The sequence below is a fragment of the Lethenteron reissneri genome, chromosome 33, assembly GCF_015708825.2.
Source record: "Lethenteron reissneri isolate LAM-NWPU_2019-01 chromosome 33, ASM1570882v1, whole genome shotgun sequence".
NCBI lineage: Eukaryota > Metazoa > Chordata > Hyperoartia > Petromyzontiformes > Petromyzontidae > Lethenteron > Lethenteron reissneri.
Window position 1 is genome coordinate 3,402,410 of NC_083811.1, and position 25,958 is coordinate 3,428,367.

General features: G+C 46.1%; 3 protein-coding genes across 6 annotated transcripts in view; 1 reads left to right on the plus strand and 2 right to left on the minus strand.

Moving 5' to 3' along the window:
• Window positions 1–3,603, minus strand: part of LOC133350207 (PHD finger protein 21A-like) — a 48,669-nt gene extending 45,066 nt beyond the window's left edge. Inside the window, exons 1-4 of one of the 3 annotated variants that reach the window (XM_061564308.1) lie at window positions 3,341–3,603; window positions 2,974–3,035; window positions 1,200–1,232; window positions 665–730 (exon numbers count right to left, since the gene is read on the minus strand). In XM_061564308.1, coding sequence (XP_061420292.1) covers window positions 665–730; window positions 1,200–1,232; window positions 2,974–3,027 — 153 coding nt within the window. In that variant the 5' untranslated portion in view covers window positions 3,028–3,035; window positions 3,341–3,603. Of the gene's footprint in view, window positions 1–664; window positions 731–1,199; window positions 1,233–2,973; window positions 3,301–3,340 lie in introns of those variants that run through there. The other 2 variants (XM_061564311.1, XM_061564309.1) reach the window with 2 other exon arrangements.
• A 7,038-nt stretch (window positions 3,604–10,641) lies between these two features.
• NUP50 (nucleoporin 50) lies at window positions 10,642–17,008 on the plus strand. Of its 2 annotated transcripts, none has more exons than XM_061564312.1 (8): window positions 10,642–10,841; window positions 12,865–12,951; window positions 13,170–13,259; window positions 13,416–13,644; window positions 13,776–14,480; window positions 14,609–14,696; window positions 15,377–15,495; window positions 16,762–17,008. In XM_061564312.1, the coding sequence occupies exons 2-8, from the start codon at window positions 12,883–12,885 to the stop codon at window positions 16,959–16,961; spliced, it is 1,500 nt and encodes a 499-aa protein (XP_061420296.1). In that variant the 5' UTR covers window positions 10,642–10,841; window positions 12,865–12,882; the 3' UTR covers window positions 16,962–17,008. The 2 variants fall into 2 exon arrangements, with proteins under 2 accessions (XP_061420296.1, XP_061420297.1); XM_061564313.1 differs by having other exon boundaries at window positions 10,642–10,810.
• Window positions 17,009–17,972: 964 nt separating this feature from the next.
• KIAA0930 (KIAA0930 ortholog) overlaps window positions 17,973–25,958 on the minus strand; it is a 34,873-nt gene continuing 26,887 nt past the window's right edge. Inside the window, 5 exon segments of the mRNA XM_061564314.1 lie at window positions 17,973–20,893; window positions 22,202–22,357; window positions 22,918–23,092; window positions 23,652–23,951; window positions 25,225–25,365. Coding sequence (XP_061420298.1) covers window positions 20,853–20,893; window positions 22,202–22,357; window positions 22,918–23,092; window positions 23,652–23,951; window positions 25,225–25,365 — 813 coding nt within the window. The 3' untranslated portion in view covers window positions 17,973–20,852.

The following is a 25,958-nucleotide window of genomic DNA, read 5'->3' on the forward strand; positions in this document are numbered from 1 at the left end:
GATTTCTTTGACTAAAACAACACGCAACATTCGTGTGCCTATCATGTAAAATGAGGTTTGATGTCACGATTAAAGTGACACAATATCAAACAAAAGTTAACTTTGATAACACGTACGGCAGGCAGAATACAGCCGCTTTAGCGGACACTAAAATAATCATTCCTAACAATACGTTAAGACGGAAGATCACAACACACAGCTTAACAATAAACTCCCAGACTTAACAACAAAAATAGACCCCCACAGAAAAGCAAACATCTAAGAATCAAATGTTCCGGTTCCAGATTTACCATGAAAGGTGCTTAAGGCACCATTTTGATTTTTTCCAGGATTGGCATTTCATCTCATGGGCTGCATGCAATCTGTAAGTAGCAGGTGCAGCATTCCGAGTCCATTATCTTTGCCTATTTCTTTTTATAAAAACAACTCCAAATCTAACAAAGGGCACCTGCAAATGTACAGACCCCCCCCCCCCTGCTCTCTTTTGGAGCTGCTCATATTAACTGCTTTGCATTTTTTTAAAATGCTTTAGAGGCCCGTTATCCGAACGAGGATTATTTCTTTTTTAATATTCACAAAAAGTTGTCATTTTAAGAACCCACAAAAAAAACACTGGTATGAATGCAAGCCTCTGTAAAGATAGTGGACACTCGCAGTTACTCACTTGCTTTTCACTGAGCGAAGTTATTTTAGCCTGGCATTCATGGAGCTGCTTCTTCAATTCTGCATTCTGAAAAGTAAAAAAAAAACACCGTTAAAAAGAGAGAAAAAAAACATCACCTCCGTTTTATAAACATTACTGCCACGACACAAATTATATTTCTAATGCTGTACAGGCCAAACGCATGGGCAACCCATTTAGTCAAAAAAGTGCACTTGCTATAAATACACAAAAAAGCGTGATTCTGGGGGGAGGGAGGGGGACACGTGGTCATTGGGTGAGAAACAAGCGATACCCGGGCAAAGGCTCTGAGGATAGAGCCTAAAGACAGAGGCTTGGGGCGGGGGGCCAGGTGGAATGGCACCACCACTGGCCACAAGGACAGCCCAGGAACAATCGGTATTAGCTGAGCCACACCTACGGCTGGGGAGAGAGCATGGGGTGTTTTTTTTTCCCTTCTTCTTCTTTAAAGACCCGCCCTTCTCGCATGTGGACACGTGGGCGCACACAAGTATGGGAAATGGTTTGGTCATCGTACCTGGGGGTCTTGCTTCATCTGCACAACAAGTTTCTGAAAGACACACACACACGGTATGGAGTGTATATATGGTGGCCTGTAACCGCTGTACTTCTTAACACAGCAGTGTGAGAGAGAGGGACACTGCAAAGCAACCAAATCACTTGCCCCTACCCTAAATATAAGATACAAGCCTCTCCCCCACCCCCCCCCCCCCGTCTTCCTTCCTCCATCAAAGTAGCAGAAATGAAATTAAGTGTGAACAAGGTAAGAGAATGGGCTGCCCCGCTTTGAGAAGCATGTTTAACAACAAGGAAGCCTCGGGCGCCTGGGGCCTACAGTATGGATTATTCAACGACGCTCGCTACTGTGGTGCAACACGCATTACAAAGCAAGAGACACAAACGCGATCTCACGAAAGGGGAGGGAAGATATTGCATATCGACACAACACCCAAAACCATTTACCATTGCTATTCACACAAACGCCCGTGGTCTCAACTAACGTCAAGTTTATCAAACAAAAAGAGTAACACGCAAAGGCCAATCACCGAGGTACGATCACAACCACAATTCGCAACAATTCACAACCACAATTCACAACCAAAATTCACAATAACCAACGTAAATGATCGCCACACAATGCAGCACCACATATATTAATGTTGCAACCCAACAGCAGCAACAACAACCACCACCATCAAATTAATCCAACTACAAGCCACACGTGCCAACATTATTGTAATACAATACCCCCCCAAAAATAAGAAAATTAACAATTTGTATCGTCAAAAAGGGAACAGAAACACCAAGCAATCACCGCCGCCCATCAACTAAATCTAAAACTAACATGTATTTCTCACCTCGCGTATAACAATCGTGGTTTATAATGTTGTACGAGTATCAACTATAGTATATTGTATCTCGATTTGCTGCCTGCCACATTGTGCAAGTTTAACACTTCCTGGGCCAAGGCCGAGCCATGCGTCCCCCCCACCAACCCTGGCGCCTTTTGCAGGGCCTCGCTCGCTCTGCTCGGCCAAATAAAAAGTGGTGGTGGTGTTGGTGTTGGCAAGAGAAAGAGAGAAGAAGAGGGGGATAACAGCAACAACTTTGTAGGGGGAAAATGACAACAACGACGATGATGATGGAAGAGAGAGGGGGGCAATGCCGTGATAGTCGTGGTGACCACTATCGTTATCTTAACCCTCTAACCCAATAACCTAACATTCTCCCCTTCCCCATCCTCTAAATCCCGTGATGAGAGGGGAAATGTTGGCCTACGTGAGGTTAAGAGGAGAAAATATCCAGAGTTGTACTGTGGGGGTGGTGGGGGGGGGGCATAGGGTCACCGCGAATCTGTTATCATTTAAATAGTTTAACAAATTACGTATTCAGTCTTCGTACTATTTTGAGAAATCCGACTAGTTAACAATATATGTCGTGAATGTAAACTATTATTTCATCCAAATTAATTTAAATTATTATTTTAAGTAGTTCCTCTAAATCATCTAATCATGGTTGTGTGTTCAAAAACACATCTACAATATAATATTGTTCGCAGCGACAGTACGAGCCCAACGAAACCATCCAAACCCGAAACCATTTAGGAGGAGGGGGGAGGAGGGTGTGAAAAGGACGTAAAAAAAATAAGAAATAAAATAAAACAAAAATAAATAACAATAAAAAATACCCCCCTACCACCACCACCACCAACCACCAACAACAACCACCAAAAAATCCACACCACCTCCTTTACCCCCCCTCCATCCACCTCCAAGAAGTCCCACCCCTACCTGATGGCACTGGATTTCCTTCTTGAGCGCCTCCTGAAGAGCCGACAGCTCCATGCCGGCGACTTTGTTGGGGGGATCCGCCCAGAGCACGAACGAGGCCAAGAAGAAGCAGCAGCAGCAGAAGAGAAGAGAGAAAAGTACATTAAAAGTGCAGGGCCCCCACTAGAGTGGAGTGAACAATCGCTAAGTTATCTTCTTCACTCGCTCAGCCACAGCTGCTGCTGCTGCTGCCCGCTTGCTTTGCTCGGGACTCATCACACACTTTACGGCGCGGACCGACAAAACACAACACACAGAGAGGAAAAAAAAACTTAGAAAAGCAAAGCTCCCCCCTTCAACCACGCTTCCCAAAACAAGCGCTGCTTACCAAAAAAAATATCCTCTTCACTCCCCCCCCCCTCTTCTCCTCCTCCTTCTCCAACACACGTAAAACAGACGGCTTGCCGGACTAGCGATCCACGCGATTAAAAAAAAGAAACAAATGTTCACAAGTAAAAAAAATGTGAGTGGGGAGTAAAGGGGTGGTGGGACGGACTACGTTTTCTCCATTGACGGCGAATTTATTTCACTTTGTCTAAGGAATAGGTGTGGTGCGGCCGGCATTGCCTAAGGAAAGTACCCGGATGTAGGGCCTGCTCGCGACTCCTCCCCCTCCGCCCCCCCCTCCATCACCCCTCACCCCCCTCCCCCCGCGCACTACTTTACTACGCGCTCGCCAAAAAGTACCCGCTTTAAAATGGCAAACTCGGCGCCCCCTTCGCTTCGCGAGAGCCACGAGAACGCGAGGCAAAGAGTTGGTCGCCTTCTTTCTCGCCGCAGAGACAGCGAGCGCGGCGGGGAATGGGGGGGGGTAGAGTGATGTGGGTGGGGGGGTTGAAGTATGAGGAGGGGGGGGGGGTCCACACGTGTGGCCCGGGTGGGCTGGGCCCCTCACCCCCCCCCTCTCCCTCCGCGTTGTTGCGGGGGGGGGGGGTGAGGAAAGAGGCCCCCACGTAGTGCAGGGTCTCTTGTCACCCCCCCCCCCATTGACTCTGGGCACAACTTAACTATTGCCACCCGTACTGCGGTATTGATAATAATAAAACAATTACGTAACAAGTGCTCGGTTTTGAGCAAAAGATATTTCGGCAAACGCCTTTTAGGTGCCCCTCACACAAACTTAAAACACGTGTAGTTGTAACTGCCTGCGTTGTTGATTTTAACGCGTTTTAAATGGCTGCGTTGTGTTTTTATTTATTTTGAAGTATAATTTTTTTTTACATTTAAATTGCAAATGTTACTCCGTGTGACGTCACGTCGGTGTGACGTCGTGAAGTGACGTCATCGTGGATACAAAGGCCGCGTCGTTTTTTAGGCGACTCTTGCGTAATGACGTCATAACACCCCGGGGGTGGGGGGGGGGGTGCTGAGCTTGACCCATTGGCTTCAGCTTACAGAGTTGCTTCTGTCTGATGGCTGTGCACTTACAGGTCACAGTGATGTAGCAGACAGAAGCTTGTGTTTTCTTTTCCACCACCACCAATGGAGTTTCGGTCCAAAGTTTATACAGTACTGTTAAACCAAGTACTCTACTGTTGTGAGCAATGACTCCACTTAGACGTCAATGTCCAGTTGTGCATTTAATACATCATTTAGTGGTGTGTTGCGTGTGTCTACGTCTTGAGTCATGTTTTTGCTGACTAGCTACACCGATGTAAATGTCATAAACATATCAGGCTCAAGTACAGTGCTGGATTTGCAATACAATCTATTAGCTGCCAGGGTTGTTGCTCAATTAAAGAGGGTTAATAATGCGCAGCAAATGGTTATTTTTGTTTAATATCGCCGAGGAAAACAACTGTAGGTGTTTAGGCAGACTGCCATTGGGCTATTATAAGTGTTTACACATTTAATCCGCTCATAGCCTGGTATATTGTATGAACAAATCAATATTTTGTTAATTTTCCCACTGTACCGGTGTATTATGTGTATAGTACATGCAACTTACCCTTGTGTTAATCCACTACAAGATGAAGGCCGCCCACACCAATATATAGGAATATTTATTTTTAAACTACTATAGAGTACCCGTGCATAACTTGCACATCACTTTATACATTTTCTCCTGCTATACTTGTTTTAAACAATGGTTTAATACCATTAATAATAGTGGTATAATCTGTAAGAGGATCACAGTACAACAGTTAGCGCCCACTACCGACCCACCTCGACCGGACACGTGCAAAAGAGCTTTATAGCTCTTCGGATTCCTCCGGTACCAATAAATATTCAGATATTTTAGCCTGTAAATAAATGTATGCAGTTGTATTGTTAGCGCAAATTACTGCCTGCAAGAGTGGATTTTTTACATTTAACTTGATTTTATTATAACGGAGCAAGGACATCGGACTGATGTGGCGCAGGTGTTTGAGATAATAAAGATGATGGTAGTGGTCTGGGGAGGTCTTAATCCAGCAGTGTATTGACAGTGACTGATGTTATACATGTTATATAAATATTACACGTCACATTGCACATTGTGTTCCACACAAGGAAAGTAAGGTCATAGATTTACCTACTCAAGTCATTGAAATTTTGAACACAGGGGCTAGAACTTACAGGTAAAACAGCGTGCGTAACATTACAACCAGTGGCGCCCCATGGATAAATATAGCAGTAATTACGTCCAAATAACAATATTTAACGTCACAAAACACGGCGAGAGATAATTGAACATGACACACCCATTATCGCAGTTTAAATTACATTTTCATAGGTGTGTAAGTGGGGGTATAAGCTCAACCTGTCAGCTTTGGCTAACTGAATTACTATTATTCCTGGTTCTTTCGGTAAAGTCACGTAGAAGGGAAATAATAAAATAATAAAAATATTTAACAATGAAAATTCTCACGACGTTACGACTGCAACACAAGCAATCGTCATCAGGTGTGAAATCCACAGCAAGAACATTTGAAAAAAGTGGCATTTTTTCTAACGTCAGCACCACTTTTTTCAAAATTTCTTGCTGTGGATTTCACACCTGATGAAGATTGCTTGTGTTGCAGTCGAAACGTCGTGAGAATTTTCATTGCTTAATATTTTTATTATTTTATTATTTCCCTTCTACGTGACTTTACCAAAGAACCAATAATATGAATCCCTGCAGTCACGAAAGCTTGAAATCAAAATTGAATTACTATTGTTAACAGCGATGAATGTCGACGTTCCAGGCTCACGATGCATCGAATCGATATTCTGATTCGTATGCGGTGCATGTACCAGCAATAGGTTCGTGTTACATCGCAGCAACTAGAGGCCGCTTACATTCACGACACGCTACAGACACCGGCCTCTGGGTTCCACGGTACACTTTGCTTGGACGACTTGATTTGAAGGTTCGCTTTGGCCGTCCCGTGGCAGCCAGTTCGTTCGACCATACTTTCAGTTTCATTGATTAGGTATAGCCCTGTGAGCTATTCGGCTCTTGAATCGGGTGCAACCGCAACTAACAAAAACATGAAACAAAAACATGAACAAGAAAACATCTTAAAGTAACTATGTGACTATGTGCAAACAGAAAATCCAGGAAAAGACAGCAAAATATTCCACAAAAAGCACCGTACACCAACGCTGTGTGCAAAAATCCCAGTGGGATGCAAGTCAAACAACTTTGACCACGCCGGCGAGACATCTGGTGGACATCGGTCCATGATTTGGTTCAGATGTTACGACTCGCCCACCGAAATTGGGCCGCTAAACGACTGCGCCACCGCTACACTGCTTCCCACACCGTGGCATTGTGAATATAATAAAAAGGGCTTGTTGTGAGCCATCACCAAGGACGAACACAGTGCATGCAGACATCACCCAACGGCACAGAGAGAAAGGAAAAAAATACACTCACTCAAATTAATAAGTACGCGTGCGCTCTATAATAATTGAATACGCGTTATATTTGAGATACGAAATCACACTTTAAAGGTGCTGAACCGATTGTCATTTTGTTTATTTTCATCGGGGCTTGCCTGTAAAGTTCCGTTAAGCAAAGTGAGTGGGGCTGCATGACGGCCAGGAAGAGACGACGATGATGGTGGTGGTGATGGTCAAAACTAACGTCAGTTAGTAGCCCCTTAGAGCACGTCAACCGGGGAGATGGAGCGGAACAATTAGACCCAGATTGATGATACATCGCAGGACCGTGAGAGATTGTTACTTCTTTGGAGGGGAAGGGGAGGTCCCATCATCCAGCAGTGGATTGTTATTTATTTAAAGCTTTGGAGGCAAGGGGGAGGTGGATCACATGCACATTTGTGACACGACCACACCCGCTGGGCTGTCAAGGTGACTCCGGAGATGGTGGTTAATACACCACGTGGGGTTCATGAACCCGTCTGTGTGGACATTTCAACGTTACCCGCATTCCGCAGGAGCAATTAACACCGTTAATTGTAATGTTCTGTGTAGCTCTAAAATAGGACGTAATCCCTGTGGCCACAAATAGGCCCTCCAGCCACTTCTGTCGAAAATGCAAAATAATCCAATCAATGCTCTTAGATCGAAGGATCACATCGAATGCTTAAACGCATAAGACACAGTACCAATATAACCGATAGTATTATATTTGTCCAGTTTGAATCGGTGGCGCAATGGTTAGGAACACTGCACTTATAACCCCCAACCAAAGTTCGATTTCCCGCTCACGATCAACATTGATGACGAATATCTCAACCGGCTCAGGGCTTAACCATTGGTCGACTCAGCCTTAAATGAGTACCTGGTGTGGTGTGTGAACATCAGCACTGGGGAGACAAAGGCGGTCGGGCGTGATATTGGCAACCCACGTGCTTAGCCCCAACAGTCCGATGAAGGCTACAATACGGGGGATCTTTGTCTTTCATACATTGCACAACCGTGAGAGATGGTGACGGCTTGGGGAGGTCATCCAGCAGTGGATCGACCGTGGCTGCTGCTGATGATGATGATGAATGTTCGTATAAATGTACTGGAACCTATTGTACGTGGTGCCTAGAATTCAACATGGCTCAGATGTTGCACACAGCTGTTTTAACCGAGGGCGCTATTGAGTAAAATGAGTGACCAACGCATGGTTTACATTCACTACTTTTACACATAACATCCCAAAACCTGAGGGTATTATCCGGAACTCGGCCCTGGACGGCTCCTGTTGGCTGATATTAAACCCTGCTTATAGTAACAAGTATTGCACATACGTAACTAACCCAAAATTCCACCCTCACGAATTCGATTGTCACGATTCGAGGTTACGATGCTTTTAAAGAATCTGTAATTTTTTGTCGTCTTGTTGGCCCGAAGTGTGCCTAATTCTTTGTATATTTAGTGTTTAGCTCATATACTCTGCCTCGTTTGTGGCTCTTTAGTAACGAAGCATGGGCCAACATGAAAATAATGTGTACGAGTCGAAATTGCTGTCATATATCACGAGTGTATCGATTTTAGTCGATAAGTGAAAGCTTTTCATAAGTTTCTGAATCCCATTGCATGTTCAGGATAGACTGGGCGCGTCTTAAGAACGTGTCATTTCCACACCACTGGGTAAGATAAAGAAGTTCTATTCAGGATTGTCTCGGCTCAAGATTTCTAAGTCAATCGCGATTTTGTTTAAAAGGGAATCGAAATTTACCAAAGCCACGTAGAATTTCCAATGAATACAGTTCAGTGTTGGACATATCAGCTGTTTGCGGTTGAGGATATTTATGGCCTTGTGTGTTACCTGTCCCGGTTTGACCCGAATTTGATCCGCATAGTCCGGGAATTGGCCATCTGTGTTCGGCTGAAATCCTGGTAACCTCAAGCAAGAAAGCGGTTACCGGTTTGTTACGCTTAAGGACATGTCTTTTTTTTTTTCGCCCAACAGTATCAATGGGTCCGTCACAGTAGACGGACGGGCAGGTCGCACATGTGGTGGGAGGGGGGTACAGCGTGTGTGTGTGTTGAATCACGACCCACAGTCAATTCGTCTCATCAGTATTGGGGTGAAGAGTTGATAAACACAAGTTACCGTTCTAGATTTGAAGCTTTCGTGACTGCAAGGATTCATACTCTTAGGTTTTTTCGGTAAAGTCACAGTAAATTTAGCTGTGACGGTCCCACCTGATGACGGAGACTTGTGTTGCCTCCGAAACGTCGTGATTTATTATTTTATTTCTATGTCCATATTTATTATTTATTTTTATTTTTACCTACGTGACTTTACCGAAAAAACCTAATAGTACAAGTTACCGTGCCCTCTACAGCGCCCTCTACTGGAGGCCCTGCCACCCACCTGTTGTGGCTGCACAATTACCCTTTGACCTTAACTTTCCCAATCAAAAGCCGCACTCGCCGTGCCGTTTGTTCGCCCCCCGCTCTTTGCAAATGTACTGCATAAATTATTTAGCAATCCACGGGGAACGGGTACCGATTTTGCTTTTGCTGACTTTTGTCGCTTAACAAACCCAAATCCTGTATCGAGATCCAGTAGCCACCGGTGTTGTGGTGAACTTTAGTACACTCAACGTCGCTGCACAGATTTGATAATAGACCGAGAAATATTTGGCTGGGTTTTTTGTTGTTCTGCATTGGAAAAAGACGGCAACTCCACACATGTCAACCCCTTATCAATGCCTAGCTTATATTCTTGGTTCTTTCGGTAAAGTCACGTAGAAGGGAAATAATAAAATAATATAAATATAAAACAATAACAATTCTCACGACGTGACTTTACCGAAAGAACCAAGAATATGAATCCCTACAGTCACGAAAGCTTTAAATCAAAAAATGCCTAGCTTATTACAGACTAATTCAAATCTTATTGGTCACCTCGTGCCCTAAAACATTTCAACTGTTCATCCTACAAAGTCCCAATCACAAGGGGATAAACACAAACAGACAAAATAAAATGTTTGGCTCGTATTGAAACAGCTGTTACGTCGTATGGACCTGAAAACTCAATTTCCCTGCACAATAATACGGAGTCAACCTAATGGATTGACAGATATACAAACTCCTCCTACATGGCCCCGTCATGTGAACGTGGAATTTCAAGCAATCGGCTCAAAAAGCGAACAAAGCTAAATCCCCCCACCCAAAGCCGACCTGAGAAGGTTAACAAAGTAAGAACAATAATAATGTAACGTTAAGAGATAAAAAAAATCAACGTTACGTGCAATGACATCATCGCATCACGGCGTCGCGTACCGTTACATGACGTCACGACGCCCGCCCGCGACGTTTTGACGGCACGCAATCACGACGTGACGTAATTAGCGCCGCACGTAACGTGACAAAACATCCCCCTGTCCCAGCGTGCAGGTTAATCAGACTGCCGGGGAAAGTTTGCTGCTGGCGAGTAGCACCTATGAAGGCCGGCGACGGTTAACGACGGGGGGTTGGGTGGCAAACAACCACGCCCGGCCGCCTTTGTCTCCCCCCCCCCCCCCCTTGGTGTGCGATGTTTTTACACATCGCACCAAGTACTCATTTTAAGGCTGAGTTGACCTCGGGAAGACCCATGGCCGGTTCTAGATAATCGTCGCCGGTGTTGTGGGGGGGGGGATCGACCCCGAGGCCCGCCGGGTTCGTAGCACGGCGCGCTAACCACAGCACGGCTACGTGCACATGACGTCATATACCGGCACGCGTCGTGTGACGTCACGCCGCTATGACGTCACCCGGCATTTGCCGCCTGGTGCGTGGTGGTGGTCGGCGAATTTTTTGGCGGTCGCCGCGCGCGATTTGCCGAGTCGAGGCGGAGGAAACGGCGGCGGCTTTCTCAGCCCGACGCTTTCGAGACTCGCGTCGCGGCTTCTCGCGTGTGCGATAGAGGAGGAGAGAGGGGGTGAGTGACACGAGAGAGAGACGCCGCCTGGGTACGTTCCCGCGGTTCACGTGCGGCTCGGGCCTGGGCTAGGCCCCGCGAGAAAAATGAAGCCCCCCGCGTTGCCTGAGAGCCGCGCCCGGTTCGCTTCAGTTAACGGGATCGGTTTGAGGGGGTGGGTGGGGGGTTATATAGGGGTTGGATTTTAGGGTAAGGTTATGGGCTGGGGTTTTTATTTTAAGGGTTGCGAAATTGGCTTGGGGGATCGGCCAGAGTAGGGTTTGAGGGTAGGGTTTAGGGGTGGTGTAAGATTTGATTGGGCAATTTGTACCGTTAATGGGTTTTGGTTTAAACTGGAAAGGATTGCTTCCGGGGTATGGCTGTATTAGTTTGGGTTAGCACATGGTTAAGGATTTTGTTCGGGGCTATATTGATTTGGGTTAAGGGCCGGTTTGGGTCAGGATTAACTAGCCTGATTTTGGTTTGGTTAGAATTTGTTCTGGGTTAAGGATTGGGCGAGCCATGGATTGCGGTTTGGATCTTCGTATACGACCGTTAAAAACCTCGTGCGATATTCATTTCGTCGTGTGCGAGATTGATGTTTTTGTTGCTGCTCTGCTCACGCATTACGGATCTCCCGTGTAAAATATGCCGGCAAATGGCTAAACGGGATCATCCGTGTAACAAATAAAATGTTTTTATCTTAAACTTACCGATTGGGTGGTTAAGGGGCACGTTTAGGGTGAGTGCTTGATTTAGGGTTTGTCTGGATTGGCATGAGCTGTAATGGTGGGTGAGTGAATATTTGGACTAGGTTACAGGGGTTAGTTTTCGGTCTTGGTTGGGTCTGGGTTATGGTTTGAGTCCCGTCGGTTACATTTGGTGTGGGTGGCCTTAGTCAAGTTGAGCCTGGTTAGGTTGTCTTTGTTCTGAAATGTTTTGTATCTGATGGGGTTTTTCAGGCCGGATTGGGTTTTTAGGGTATGGTTTTGGTTGTATGTGGTGAGTTTTTTTTCTTTAAGTCTGCATTGGTCTGGGGCCTGTTTGTGTTGTAATTTAGTGGTTTGGTTGTGGCAAGGCTTAAGTTCGGTAGTGGTAGGTACGGTAAGGATGTGGTCGGTCTGGTGGAGTTGTGGTAGGCATTGTGGGATTATTTTGGATCAAGGAGTGTTTGGTGTGTCAGGTTTTGGTTGTGAAGCTGGTAACGTTGCGTCTTGTAAAGTTTGTGTCAGGTAAGGGTTCTGGTGTTTGGCCAGGTTGAAGAGGTGAAATTGGCTAGTGTTAGGTTTTCTGATTATTTCAGGTTGTGGGATGTTGGATTCGTTTAAATGGCTGCATATATTATATATAAATACACAAGTACAGGTACAATCACTGTTGTGTTGTGGAACAGTGGTCTTTGTGTGAATTGCCCTTGTATCATGAAATAATGAGAAAGCAGGCAAGTCAGCTCGGATATCGGGACCTGCAGAAACTGAAGTTGTTGCATTGTAAATGCTGTTGTGGAAACAAATAAATGTGTCTGCCCAATCTTATAATCTTATATTTTCATGTGGTCACTTATTCACAATATAAGCATGGCCTTGGGAAGGGGTCAGCAACCAAAATAACAAGAAGAAGTTTTACGAGACAGTGCTCCTTAATAAATAACGTCACGAAGCAGTCGTTAAAGAGCCGCACGTGGCCCCGGTGCCGCTGGTTGCAGACCCCTGGGCCTTGGAGTAAGATTTACTTTCTGCGGATATATTTACAGAATTACACCCAAGGTAGCTTATTAAATAACACTTATGTTTGCAACGTGTCAGTTTTTACACAATGTCATCTTTTTTTTCATTGCAGCCAACATCATTTGTGAAGAAAGAGCACACTGCATTTTTTGTTTTTAAACCTGGTTGGCAAATGGAGGTCAAGGATCAGACTTAGCCCAGTCTGCGCTTCCTTGTCGTAGATGGGAAAAAAACAGCACAGGTAGTAAGCATCAACGCGTGGTCGTCTCGTAAGAGCTGTGGCAACAAAAGCCAGCTTAGGCGTCTTCATCGGTCACGTGTTTTTTTCTTTTCTTTTTCCCTGCACAGTGCGTGCTGTGACTCGTGATGGCAAAACGGATTGCAGACAGGGAGCTTAACGACCGCAACTGGAACGACGAGGACGATGTGGAAGAGGTAGGAGTGCTTGATATCTTTTAACCAAATAGGTTTTTTTCTTTTTGCACCCTCAGGTGGTTGGGGAAAAAGCAAGCTCGTGGTTTCCTTATATCAATTGCCTCTTGCTGTTTAACACCGTGGGGATGCCCATGATTATTATTATTATCAAAGGCTACTCCGCAAGTGTCATTTTTCTACAGTTTGCTGTGTGTGAAACACTGTTTTAATGTTTATAGGCAGGAAGTTTCTCGGTCGCAAATGAAGATGTTCTGAAAGGCCGAGCCATCAAAAAAGCCCGGCGGAGGGTGGGGGGGGATACATCAGAGGTGTGTATGTCTCCATGCCTTCACATGCCATTCACATTTAACACTGTGGTTAATCAAATGCTCGTAGCTCTCCAATGCCAATAGCTGTGAAGATATGCTGTCGAGAATTTAACTTTAAATTTGCAACAAAAACGTTTGCTGTTTTATCTTGTGCAGTCCGCAAAGACAACCTTCAAGGGCTTCGGAGGGTTGGTGACCTCCAGCGCATCTGGGTTCGGGTCCTTGAGTTCTGGGTTTGGTGGATTTAAGCCTCTCGCGGGGCTGGCGAATGGCAGCACAGTTGCCTCATCGGCGCTGCCCACGACTCCCAGCATGAGTGCAGCCGGAAAGTCGAGTTTCCACTCCAGCGGCGGCGCCCAGACGAAGATCAGTCCCTTCAGCCAGGGTGCGTACTTTGGCGTGTCCTAACTCAGCCAGGAATAAACAATCTGTGGATTTGTATTGACTTAATATCGCTAAACCACTTTGCACGGATGTGAAAACTGCTAACCCTCGTGTTGCTGACCTGTCTTGTAGCGTCTTCGAATTTGAATGGCGAGAGCCCAGCCCTGTCGTCGTCCAGCACTCAGACTGCGCTCGCCCAGGCAGCCGGCAAAGGTTCGCCAAAAACCGGGAGCAGCACAGCGGATGCCTCGCAGTCGACAGCACTCGCCTACAGCAGCAGCCACAGTGACCACAGCGGGAGCGGCAGTGGCAGCGAAAAGGGCACGTACAACCACCAGCTGCGTTCGCTGAACTACTCGGTGCGCGACTGGATTGTGAAGCACGTGAACGGCAATCCGCTGTGCGACCTCACCCCCGTGTTCCGTGACTATGAGAGGCACCTGGCCGAAATTGACCAGAAGTACAGTGGCGAGAGCGGCTCGGACAGCGACGGCGCTGCCAAGCTGTCCCGGAACGCCGAGTCACCAAAGGCCGCGGTGCCCAGCTTCCAAGGTCTTCAGGCGGCCAACGCCACTGCAGGCTCCACGACCGCCAGCAACAGCAGGCAGAGCTCGGCCGCATCTTTTGCGATTTCCGGAAAGTCTGCCGCTCCCCTGGCTGGGAGCGCAACTTTTAGTTCTGTCAAGACCTCGGGCAAAGCTCCATTTGGCACCGCGTCTGGTACTGGCAACCCGGCACTGCCAACATTTTCATTCACAAATGCTGGGTTTGGTTCTACACCAGCGGTGCCAGGATTCAGCTTCTCTGCATCGTCTGTGCAAAAGCCACTTGCCCAGGGTAAGGAGGTTGTGCGTGTGGGCACCACATTGCACAGCCAAAGCAGACTTTGATTATGGTGTTCTGTTGCAATAAGGATGTGAGGCTCTTTTTATATATATAAAAACTCTAATGCGGTGTTGGTACAGAGTCTGAAGAGCAGGAAGGAGAGGACGAGGAGCCTCCAAAGCCCGTTGTGAATGAAGTGAAGGAGAGCGACGCCTTCTACTCAACGAAGTTAGTGCCGCCGGTTGTTGTTTTTGGGGTCTTCTACTAGGGGAAATGTAATAATTTGTTGGTTTGCATTTTTCCACATTTCGTACATACCTACTATAATCACCCAGGGATGTCTTGTCCTGAACGCTTGTGACGTCACTCCACAATGACCAGCCTCCCTCATTAATATTCATGAGCAGGTGACATCCTCCAAATGGACACCCCGCCACCCCTCATTAATAATCATGAGTAGGTGACATCACTCCACATGGAGCATCCCCCTCATTAATAATCATGAGCATGTGGCGTCACTCCACATCGAACAGCCCCCCTCATTAATAATCATAAGGTCTCCAAATGTACACCCCCCCCACCCCATTCATAATAACTTGCGGCTGACGGCACGCCACATGGGGGCCGAGGTGTCATGATGAACAAGGGATTATAACCATAAATTGAAATAGGTCTGTGTCACCGCGCCCTTACAAATTGCACACGCATTTATGCAATGAATATCACGTCACGTTCTGCTTTTCACTTGCAAAATTCAGATTTACTGCAATACACCCGTCCTTGGACGGGCAAAAGGCTAGTTTTATATAACTACATCTCAAACGGTTTGCGTTGAACATTTGTCTTCCAAAGAGCCCCGGTGATGTATCTGTTTGAAAGTGCCAATTCTTGCGCATGTGCTTTCCCAGGTGTAAGCTCTTCTACAAGAAGGGTGAAGAATTCAAGGAGAAAGGAGTGGGAATGCTGCACCTGAAGCCGATGGAGAACAAAAAGACCCAGCTTCTGATCCGAGCTGACACCAGCCTGGGTAAGTGACGAGTCAGAACTTAGGAGTCGGTGATGACCACTAACGACACCCCGGTTTTTAGCTTCGTCGTTGTAATTTAATTGCCGAAATCTGATTTGGATTAAGCAGGCGACGCTGTGGTTATCGGTTAAAATCAATATTGCACAGCAAATGAAGGTGGTGAAAGTAGAGATGTCTGGACTTATTAGTAAAGCGCAGCCAATGCAATCCTATCACATTGAAGATCGAAATTATAAAACCCGTTAACTGCTGGCATATGTTCGCATTGTTGTAAGGAAATTGTGCATATCAAATACTAGTCATGGAATAGTCCATGCATTTGATAAAAATCGATTCTTATGCTCACAACAGGTATCAAATTGTGTGCATGAGAATTGAGTGTTTTCGAATTCATGACCCCCGTGGCCAATTACAGGTTTAACGAAAATTATTAATTTGTTGAAGAGTGATATATTGCAACATTAGAATCATGACATTCATGGAATTGCTCCATGCCTATTAGACATTGTGTAGGTATCCTTGACTCTGAATTTACAAAATTGCCTATGACCAAATAACCTGGAATGCATTTAGTGCTATCGGTTCTTGGTAGCTAAGTGGGGGATGATCATGGGTAGAGCACGAATGGGTGACCACAATACGCAGATTGTATTTATTTATAACTATTTCGCACTGTACGTAGCCAACTGTGCCTGACCAACCTGCACTGACAAGTGGAGCGAAGTATGATCAAATCATTCTTACAACCCCCTCCCGACGTGGAGAGGCCCTTGTGCTTCACTTGATTGACAAAAGGGCTGTGTACCAGTACATGGAGTTAACACATTCCTGCGGAGGGAGCTGGTAGGAACGTTGGGTTGCTCGGTCAATGGCCAGGGTCAACTGCGGCGTGGTGTATTCCGCAAATATGGCCGACTTTGAGGGCGGGCACAAGCCAGGTTAAACGTTGAGTTTTATAAGGGCACCACAGGGTGACCTCCCCACCCCTCCCACCCCCCACCCAGCCTCACCCTCCCACCCAGCCCCTCCCCACCCTCCCCTCCCCACCCAGCCCCTCCCCACCCTCCCCACCCTCCCCTTTCCACCCAGCCCCTCCCATTTTTGTATGCACGACGGACGGACACAATAATCCCTTGTGGGGTGGTGTAACCAGGAGGTTCCTACCAGTACAAAAGTGACATTTTTAATCTAGATTGGTGGGTTTGGCATTCCTCCACGGTCTGGCCCCTTGACCTCCTGCCCGTCGCTTGTTCTCTCGTTCTGCAGGCAACATCTTGCTCAACGTGCTGCTGCAGCCGTCCATGATGTGCACGCGCACGGGCAAGAACGTGCTACTGATGTGCGTGCCCAACCCGCCGGTGGACGAGGGCAGCAAGGACGCCGTCGTCCCCATGCTGATCCGCGTGAAGACGGGCGAGGACGCCGACGAGCTTCACCGCGCTATCGACGACAAAAAGGGCTCGTAGCTGCTGTCACGTTTGTGTGTAGGCGTGTGTACGCGTATGCATGGAGAGTGCTCTGTCGGTTTCCTGTGCAGATTTGCAGTTCCCACCGTTTGTTCAGGCCAGTGGGTGGGGGAACCTCTTTCATACCGAGGGCAGAACAGGACTCGAGAATTCTGTCGGGCCACATGTTAACAGACACACCTACCTTGGCGTCATCTAATAATAGCAGGAAAAGTTAACGTGTCGACCCATTGCGAGTATACAGCAGGGGTGGGGGGGGGCCTTCCATTGAGGACAAAACAGGAACTTTTGACAGGGGCTGCATGTTCTCACGTGTTTGCATTACCTAACGTGAAAAAATATGTTGACGATATGAGGGGTGGGAAATCTTTTCTTTACCGAGGACTGAATGACTTTAAGTGATCTTTGATGGACACATTTTCCCACCATAGTGTTATCCAATAACACAGAACATAACATGTGGATTGGCCAAGTAGAAATAGAATAAGGGACAGGGTAACCATTTCCTGAGGGCCAAATAAAACTTTCAAATTATCTTGGAAGGGGCCACACAAGACTTGCCAAATTGAAAGTATTCCCCCTCTAGCACCCCAATTAGTGCTGCTAAGACGTGATGGAGAGTTATCGTTTGAGGGTTGTTTATAAGTTGTCGGCCTCATGAGGCTGTGGGTATTATGAAGTTGCAAGTCATAGGTTCCCCCCCCTAACCCCTTGTCCGAGTGCATCTAAAAGAGTACATGTGCGTAAAGAATGAATAACGTGCATACGCATTCAGTGAATGAGATGTTAACCTGCAGGTATCTTTCCATTCATCGGTTTGCCACGTTTTAAGGTGAACGTGTAAATGTTTGTGCTGGGAGAAAATAAACGTGTACTGGTTTCTACTGGAGTAAATTCTGAATGTTGGGCGCAAACTTTTTCAAATAAACGAGTTTGCTTTGGATACAGCTGCTAGACGTGTGGATCGGCACCGTCATAGAAATTCACTGGTGCATTGAGCCAAGTGCCTTTTGTAAATTTGAATTTTTCACCGAATTATATTTATTCGCATTGTTAGGAGCTTATGACACTGCTGAGCCAACAATGCATAAGAAGGCATAGTGAATGAAATGAATCGATCCTCTGGTTTGAGTTTGCAAGTGACCGTGAGCCCTGTTAAGGACTGTTAAGTTTTGCAAATGGAGAAAAATATATTTTGGTTTAAAATTCATTAAAATTGAAAACAAACCTCTTATTTGCATTTGGCAATTCTGTGTTGTGTACACATGGGGATACATCCATGTAAAAGCATCATTTTACTTGTAAGTTTTACACTCGGCAGCCTTCAATGTTGAACATATTTGCACGGATAATGTTGAGTAACTACATAATGATAAAAAAATTGCTTACATTTTTTCGACTATTGGCATGCACAATGGTAAACAACTAAAGTAGGCCCTGGTGGCTGTGATGAACGCTTTGTAAGATTCGCTTATGAAATGTACAAAAAGTTTACATGGCAAACGTCTTTGCATTAAAATGGTCGTCCAGTAGAAGGCAGCAGTGACTACCTTTTTGCATGCACGTGACGCGTTGCATACACTGAATACAAATCCTGCATTATTTGAATACTACATCGTGCTGCACATGCAAAACAAACCTCATCCGGTTCTCAAAATGTAACAGTGAAAAGCACCCACGTTGAGGCTGTAAATTCTTGCTAGCGAGATCATTTATTATTCTTACAACTACAATGAAAACATGATCAGTGCTTACGGCGGCGATAAAGCTGTCACTACATTGTTTATAACCGGCCTCAAATGTTTTCAGGAAATGACAATCTACTAGCAGCTGAGGGCACGTTGATGAATTAAGTGTAACTGTAATGAACGGTACTTGAGTTCGGTGATTTAAGCCATTCACAGCATCTTTCCCAGCCTTCCCATTAGAAGCATTTCCCCACTGACAAGTTGCCAACATTTTGAAATGACAAAGGTGAACAGCATGTCGATTTGTTTTCCAAATGCTTGCTTCACATGTGATGGCTCTGGCTGTCTACATGAAGAGAATGGTGCTTGTGTCCGTAACCAAAAATGTTCGATAAATACAGCCACATTGCGAGTTTGCTTTGTGAACGGAAGCTACCATTGTGCAAACGTAAAAATTACCACGGTTATTTTCTATTAACAGCATGTGCATGTTTTGCTAATAAAGGTGCATTACACTGCCAACGTGAGATTTTCTCCTTTACGAGTAATGAGCAGCGACGTGAGGATAGGAGGCCTGTGTTGTCGAGTGATGAATATTGCCTTGTGAGAAGTCAAGTCTTGCGCCACACAAAGTCGATGCGTTGGTCCCGATCGGCATGCTGTACGCGGTATGAAGCATGGAGATGATTGGCAATAGAGCTACTGCAAATACAACAATGGAATTGCTTTGCAATAAAATTCTGCATCCTCCCTCTAATGCTTATTACATCTACGATGGCTGTTTATCTTTACACCAGCGGTATCCGTTTTACCTCGTGGGATGTAAAACAAATTAACGGTACATTTCACAAAAAAAACTTTATATAATTTAATAGAATTTTCGAGGCTGGTGATTAGAAAGATCAGGTAGCACCTATCCCCTTTCAAATAAATTACGTGTTTTAAGACAATTCCTATAGTATATTGTCAATACGTAGCGTCGACACAAAAAACCAAACAACCTTTTCATTACAAAAATGAATCAACCAAGGACTGTAAAATGTAACAATTTTAGCCGCTTTCCAGCATGTGCTAAGTTTTACGGAATTTATTTTAAATTGGGAACATTTCACTTGCATCATTTTGAGGCATGTGCAGTTGTGCATGCGGCTTCAGTATTGTGATGAGTCAACTACCTTTGAAGTTACTACCACAAAAAAATGGTCCCGTCAGAATGCAATGATAGATCCAGGGCAGAAATATTAGACCGGTAAGGGGCCATCCATTTAGTACGTACACATGGAGGGGGGAGGGGTCTACTGAAAATGTGCGTACGCATAGGAAATGGGGGGGGGGGGGGGGGGCAGGTGAAGCCTCGATAATAATTTGGCTACATTGACCTTCAAATTAGTTAAAAAGTCCGGCGGTGTGGACTATCTGTTTGCTTAAACACGTTAATATTATTAATCCTTGATCGTTTCTGCGTGGATTAAATATTGGCCGTTTTAGGATTGGGGGGAGGGGGGTGCGTCAGGCATACGTATGCAAGTGGGGGGGTATAAAAAGTACCTGTAAGTACAGGGAGGGGGGGTAACATTTTGACAGATTTTTGCTTATGTAATAAATGGATGGCCCCTAATGCTGATGAAGCCTATTTTTCTTCTAATTATGTAACTCAAAAAAAAAACCACTGATGCAGCAGCAAAAAACATTTTTAAGAAACATCTTCAACATATTCAAAGTTGCTGTTCTTCACATTAATCTTGTCATTTGTATGAATGCGTCAGCCGTTTGCTCACCGTCATCCAACTACTGTATAATGATCACAAACGTAACCCTGCAAGAACAATTGTGACCACTGCTTAAAAAAAGGTGTCACAAATTTTCTACTTTTAATAGCAAATGTTTTTTTTTGTGTGTGTTGGTTCTAAAAAGAGTTTTATCCAAAGCTTCCCAGTAGTTCTTGCGGAAAGAGCGAGGGTTTATGCAATAGAAAGGCAGCCACTCCTTGGCTGCACAGTGGGTCCCTGCACCATCGAGGCGATGCCCAGAAGCAGCTGTCCGCTTGCCAGTGCATTGTCGGTGGCCGAGTGTGTAAGCCAGCACAGTGGAGGAGGCACTTGGGTCTGTAGGAGGCTGGCTCAACCCAATGTCTTAAGTTTCCCTTCATATCTTCTCGATCCCATCTTTTGGGCTGGTCCAAAAGATCCGGCTTTTTTTTTGTTTACACCATGAGAATAGCCTTTTGTCTCACCTCCAGGATGTCTGGGGAAAGAGTTGCAACAGACATTTGGGCAGTGCGCACAGGTTCAATACAAAGAGCATGTTTGCCTGACCCATATACAGAATTTATCTTGTTTGTCAATTTGCAGGATCCCACCCAAGACTGCCCTCATTATGCGATATATATTATTACACAAAGGTAGAAAAATAATAGATCACGACGTTTCGATCGCAACAATCGTCATCAGGTGGGACAACCACAGCAAGAAAAAACTGCTGAAGTAGCCTACTTCAGAGTATGGATTCCTGCAGTCACGAAAGCTTCAAATCATGATTGATATTATTATTCAGAGTGTTATTACATTTATCTAGGAAAGCCTCACCGAGTGACTGTTTCAGGAGGATACTGCCAATTTTTTTTGCGAAGGGAGACGACGATTGTTATGTATAATCCCAACTGAGTAAATTGTGAGCAATTTTTCATATTTGGACCATGACGCTGGTGTACAATTACGTATGAAATGAAGGGATATTTAACATCCACTGCGAAGCAGATGACGAGTATCGATACGGTGCCAACTACCTCGCCTGCTACGCGGGTCGTGGGTTCGATCCAGACCCCTGTAAATTTTGAGTTTGCATGTTCTCTCCGTGGTCGCGTGGATTTTTCTCCGGGTCCTCAGGTTTTTCCCTCCACATTTAGAAACGTGTTGAGGGTATTTGGCTGATAGAAATTTGCACGTGATAAGCCACTTTGTTGAGCTATCATTTATGGCCAGGTCACTTCTGAAAAAGAGCTAGTAAAATTAAAAGTTATTAAATCCTTTATATTAAGTTCACTTGCTTGCTTGCTTGCGCGCTTACGACCGTGCACATCTTTCAGTCGTTTTTTAACCCACTTCCCGTGATCCAATCGAACTGACATTTTGCACACAGACTCGTTGTGCGTGACAATTTATTTTCGTGAAATTTTTTTCTCCAAAATTTTACACTTTTTAGGAAAAAATAAATTATATTTAATTACCAATTGCTGAATGGTGGCAGGCAATCATCTGACCCATAGGTGTCAGCCATCTCAAGCCAGAGGACGAGAGGACTCTAGCCGCCACGCATATAAATATTTATAGTGAAAAACTTTGTTTTTACGGGTTAATTTTTTTTAGTATTAATCAGGGTGGCCACCCGTTCAGAGCCGCGAAAACCAACTCAACAAGCAGCGAACGCGCTACCGCTGGGCCGCATCACCGCTCGACATATCCACCCTGGTTATTTTGAGGGCGCGCTGCGTTTGTTTGCTCAAGAGACAGACAAGTAAACAGCATGGGGCAAAAGTGGCACGGCCCCACTGACCTGCGATGATGTGGTGCCAGGGCAGCATGACGTAGGTGAGGTGTGCGTACAGCATGTAGCTCTCCTCCGGCTGGTCCAGCCGCAGCCAGGAGCCTACGAGCGAGCGGCTCGTGCCCGACAGCGAGCGCGAGCGCAGGTTCGTGCCGCTCTTCCCATCTGACCGCGTTCCCACACAACCACGGATGCAATGAAACCCACCCACATGAGCACGCACAACACAAATATTCCCCTGTATGGGCTTGACAGAATATTGGGGCAAGTGCTGTTCGTGAGCACCTATGAATGGGCGGCACGGCACACGAGGGGGTGGGGGTGGCCAGCACCACGTCCAGCTGCCTTTGTCTCCCCAGTGGCAATGTTTACACATCACACCAAGTACTCATTTTAGGCTGAGTCGACCTAGGGGAGGCTCAGGACCGGCTCAGATAATTGTTATGGATGTTGACCGTGAACGGTAATCGAACTCGGGTCACTGGTTTCGTAACGCAGTGCGCTAATTGCTGCACTACCGCTCCCCATATGCGCATGCACAACGTGCACAAACACACACGGATACACCAGTATGCCTGGATTGACTGGTGGGGTAAGTGCCGTGAAGGACAAATGCTGTACTCGGTGCTTAATTTCAGCCTCATTTTGTACTCGTAATGTACATAAATCTGTTCACATGGTCATGCAAGTGCGTGGAAGCTGGACGACACGGTGCTTTCCTGTACCCGGATACTCCTCCGTGTCGGAGCCCTCGTAGCGCTTGAAGAAATCCTCGCTGTCGTTGGCCGAGTGCGACTTCTTCAGCTCCTTCTGCTCGGCGGGGCGCTTCCTCCGCAGTGACGGCGAGTAGAAGGTGGGACGCGGCCGCTCGGGTGTCGGGGGCTGGCTAACGGACGCCACCTAAGCCACGGGGGCAAGCCAGACCACCGTGGAAACGGCTCGGATTCAGCACGTGCCCGCTTTCCGATTGTACAAACGAGCAGGGTCGTTTTTCCACTGCAGAGACCAAAGCCGTGCCCGTTGATGTTGCATGCAGCAAATGAGTCGAGAAGGAAGTAAGAGAATGGGAAAGAAGGCCAGAGCGGTGCCGCCCGTGCTTGACAAGCGGGGAGTAAATGACATTAACAGATGGCATGGAAGTGTTGTCAGAAGAGGGGAAAAACGCATTGGAAGCAAGATGACGACCATGGAAGCACCTGGGCCAAGGACTGGAGAGGAGATGCAGAAATAGTCCAGGACAGGAACGAGCGGAGAGAGAGGACCCGGAAGGCAGATGCCACTTGAGCAGGGAAAATGCCACGAACAAGAATCTCGTAGAGTCCATATCGCTAGTGGCAGTGGTGTGTGGGTGGTGTGTGGTTGATGTGCAGTGTTTGAGTGGTGCGTGATCGGTGTGTGTTTAGTGGTGTGCGCTGCGCAGTGCCCATCCGCTCGGCGTGCGGTGTGCCGTGTTGCCCACCCGTTCAGCGTGCGCTCGGAAACAGCTGGTGGAGACGCCCCCCAGACCTCCTCGGTGACGTCTACCGCCGCCACCGCCTCCTCCTCCTCTCCCCCGGTCCTCATCATCGTCGTCCTCGTCATCGTCTTCCTCGTCATTCTCACCATCGACGTCATCCCCGGGAGACTCCAGCTCCACGCGGCTCACGGCCATCTCTGCGTGACCTTTGCCTTGCGGCCCCTTCATCCGCACAAACTCCACGCTGCTGTACTTGTAGAAGCCGAACGACATCTTCTGCGCCATCTTGGCAGCCATGCTCACCTGCAAGAAGGCAGACGAGTGGGTGAGATCTCCTTGCACGCAGTGGGTTATAGTGAACTGAGAGGTGCAGCAAATTCAGATTTGAGACTTTTACAATCAGGCAGGGATTCAATGAAAAGTCACAATTCAGCGTCGTGACGCAATTCAATTTCACGTCTCGTTTTTTACCATCACGTTTGTATTGTTTTTCGCGTGTTTTTCTCTCATGCAGTTTCATACTTTGCAACAGGTATCAAGGATTATGAATTGGACGAAAACATCTTAATATATAGAGGACTGCAAAGCTTCGGCAACTGTTGATGCCGGCTCACCGCCTGGCTGCTACCTTCTAGCTTTGTCTGTGGCTCCTCAGCGATTTCAGATGCAATTTTGAACGAATGACGACAATATGTCTGTAAACTCTATTATTTACACATGCTGTAAACAATAGATTTCACATGTATAACTTAATGCACTTATTATAAGCTTATGACTCAATATTGCTTGATGAATCATTGCAATTAGGATACGTCGCAATCAGTTTCCGTATTTTTTTTTATACTTTCTGTTTAAAATGTATCCTTTCATGCAACGGATAATTATTCAACACCGCGCGCACATTTCAAAGTACAGACAACATCATTATTCAACGGGTGACGCATCACTCCAACGATACATTAAAAGCCCCTTTGGCTTGGGTACTCATCTATCGTAATTGAGGCTTTTATGGGTAAACAAATAAATTACAATCCATATGAATACGTTCTGTTCATTTAAAAAAGGCCCACGGCATGTTTTAGACGCTTGGCAGAATTTTTTGGTTTTATTTCATAAATATTTTCTGGAAATCAAAAAGTGACAAACGTAGCACGCACATGGTAAACATGTGATACAATAGGGCACTTAACACGATACCGAAGCATCTTGAGAATTTTTAATATTCCTGTGTTAATGCCCAAAACTCAGATAGACAAAGGCATGTTTACAATTTTCAGGGTTCAGTGTTAATGCCCGAGGCTTGGACAGCAACGCGAAGGCACTTTAAGGATTAACAGTCAGCGTTAATGCACGAGATTCAGCCAGCCAGACTATGGCACCTTCAGAACTCTTAAGAGGTCAGCGTTAATGCTCGAGGCACAAAGATATCGGTATGTATGTTGGACTTCTTTCATACTGTACGTAGCCAACCGTGCTAATCGTAGGTGTGTGAGTGGCACAGATATGGGGGAATAGGTGGGGGGGGGGGGTGGAACAGCCAACAATGAATCAATTCACAAATTATGAAATCACTCACGCGGTTGTCGTAGACTTTGCGCAGCGCCTCGTAACGGATGGAGCCCTGGAAGATGACCCGCTGGAAACTGCTGTGCTTGTCGCTGGCCACCAGCTCCACGCAAACCATCTCCCCCTCCTCCAGCGTCATGTCCCCGAAAACCTACGAAGGAGCACGCGCCACCCGTCGTCACACGGCGTGCATGCCCCGACGGCCCCTCGCTCGCACAAGGAAGGTCGCGGCGGGCGGGCGGGGAGATGGCGGTGGCCGTAAGGAGCATGGCCGTGCAGGGTGTGACATCGCTCACAGGCGGATGTGCACAACTGTTTTTGTTTTCAAAATTACGTACAGAATCAGAATATTTATATTGGAGGAATCCGATAAGGCATAAGGCTCTTTTTCACAGATGTACAGTAGTTCACATATGTCGAGTACAATTGTATTGTCGGTGCCGTGTCATCGGACTAAGGAATTTCCGATAGGATTCGTCGTAGCAAGCGGTAAGCACCGCCTTGTTGGAAAACGGCCGTGAAGAACAATGTCACAAAACTGCCTTTGAAGCTCCTTCCAAACATCTCTTATGTCCACACCCGTATACAATATTCTATCAACATGCCCTCCCAAAAGTGTTTGTCGCAAGACGAAATTATATTTTTGTTAAATTCTCAGAGCTGGAATATACAGAAGGAAATAAATACATAATTTATTTACGATTGTTTTTGTATTCGTGTGTGATTGAGCTGAACTTCCGAAAC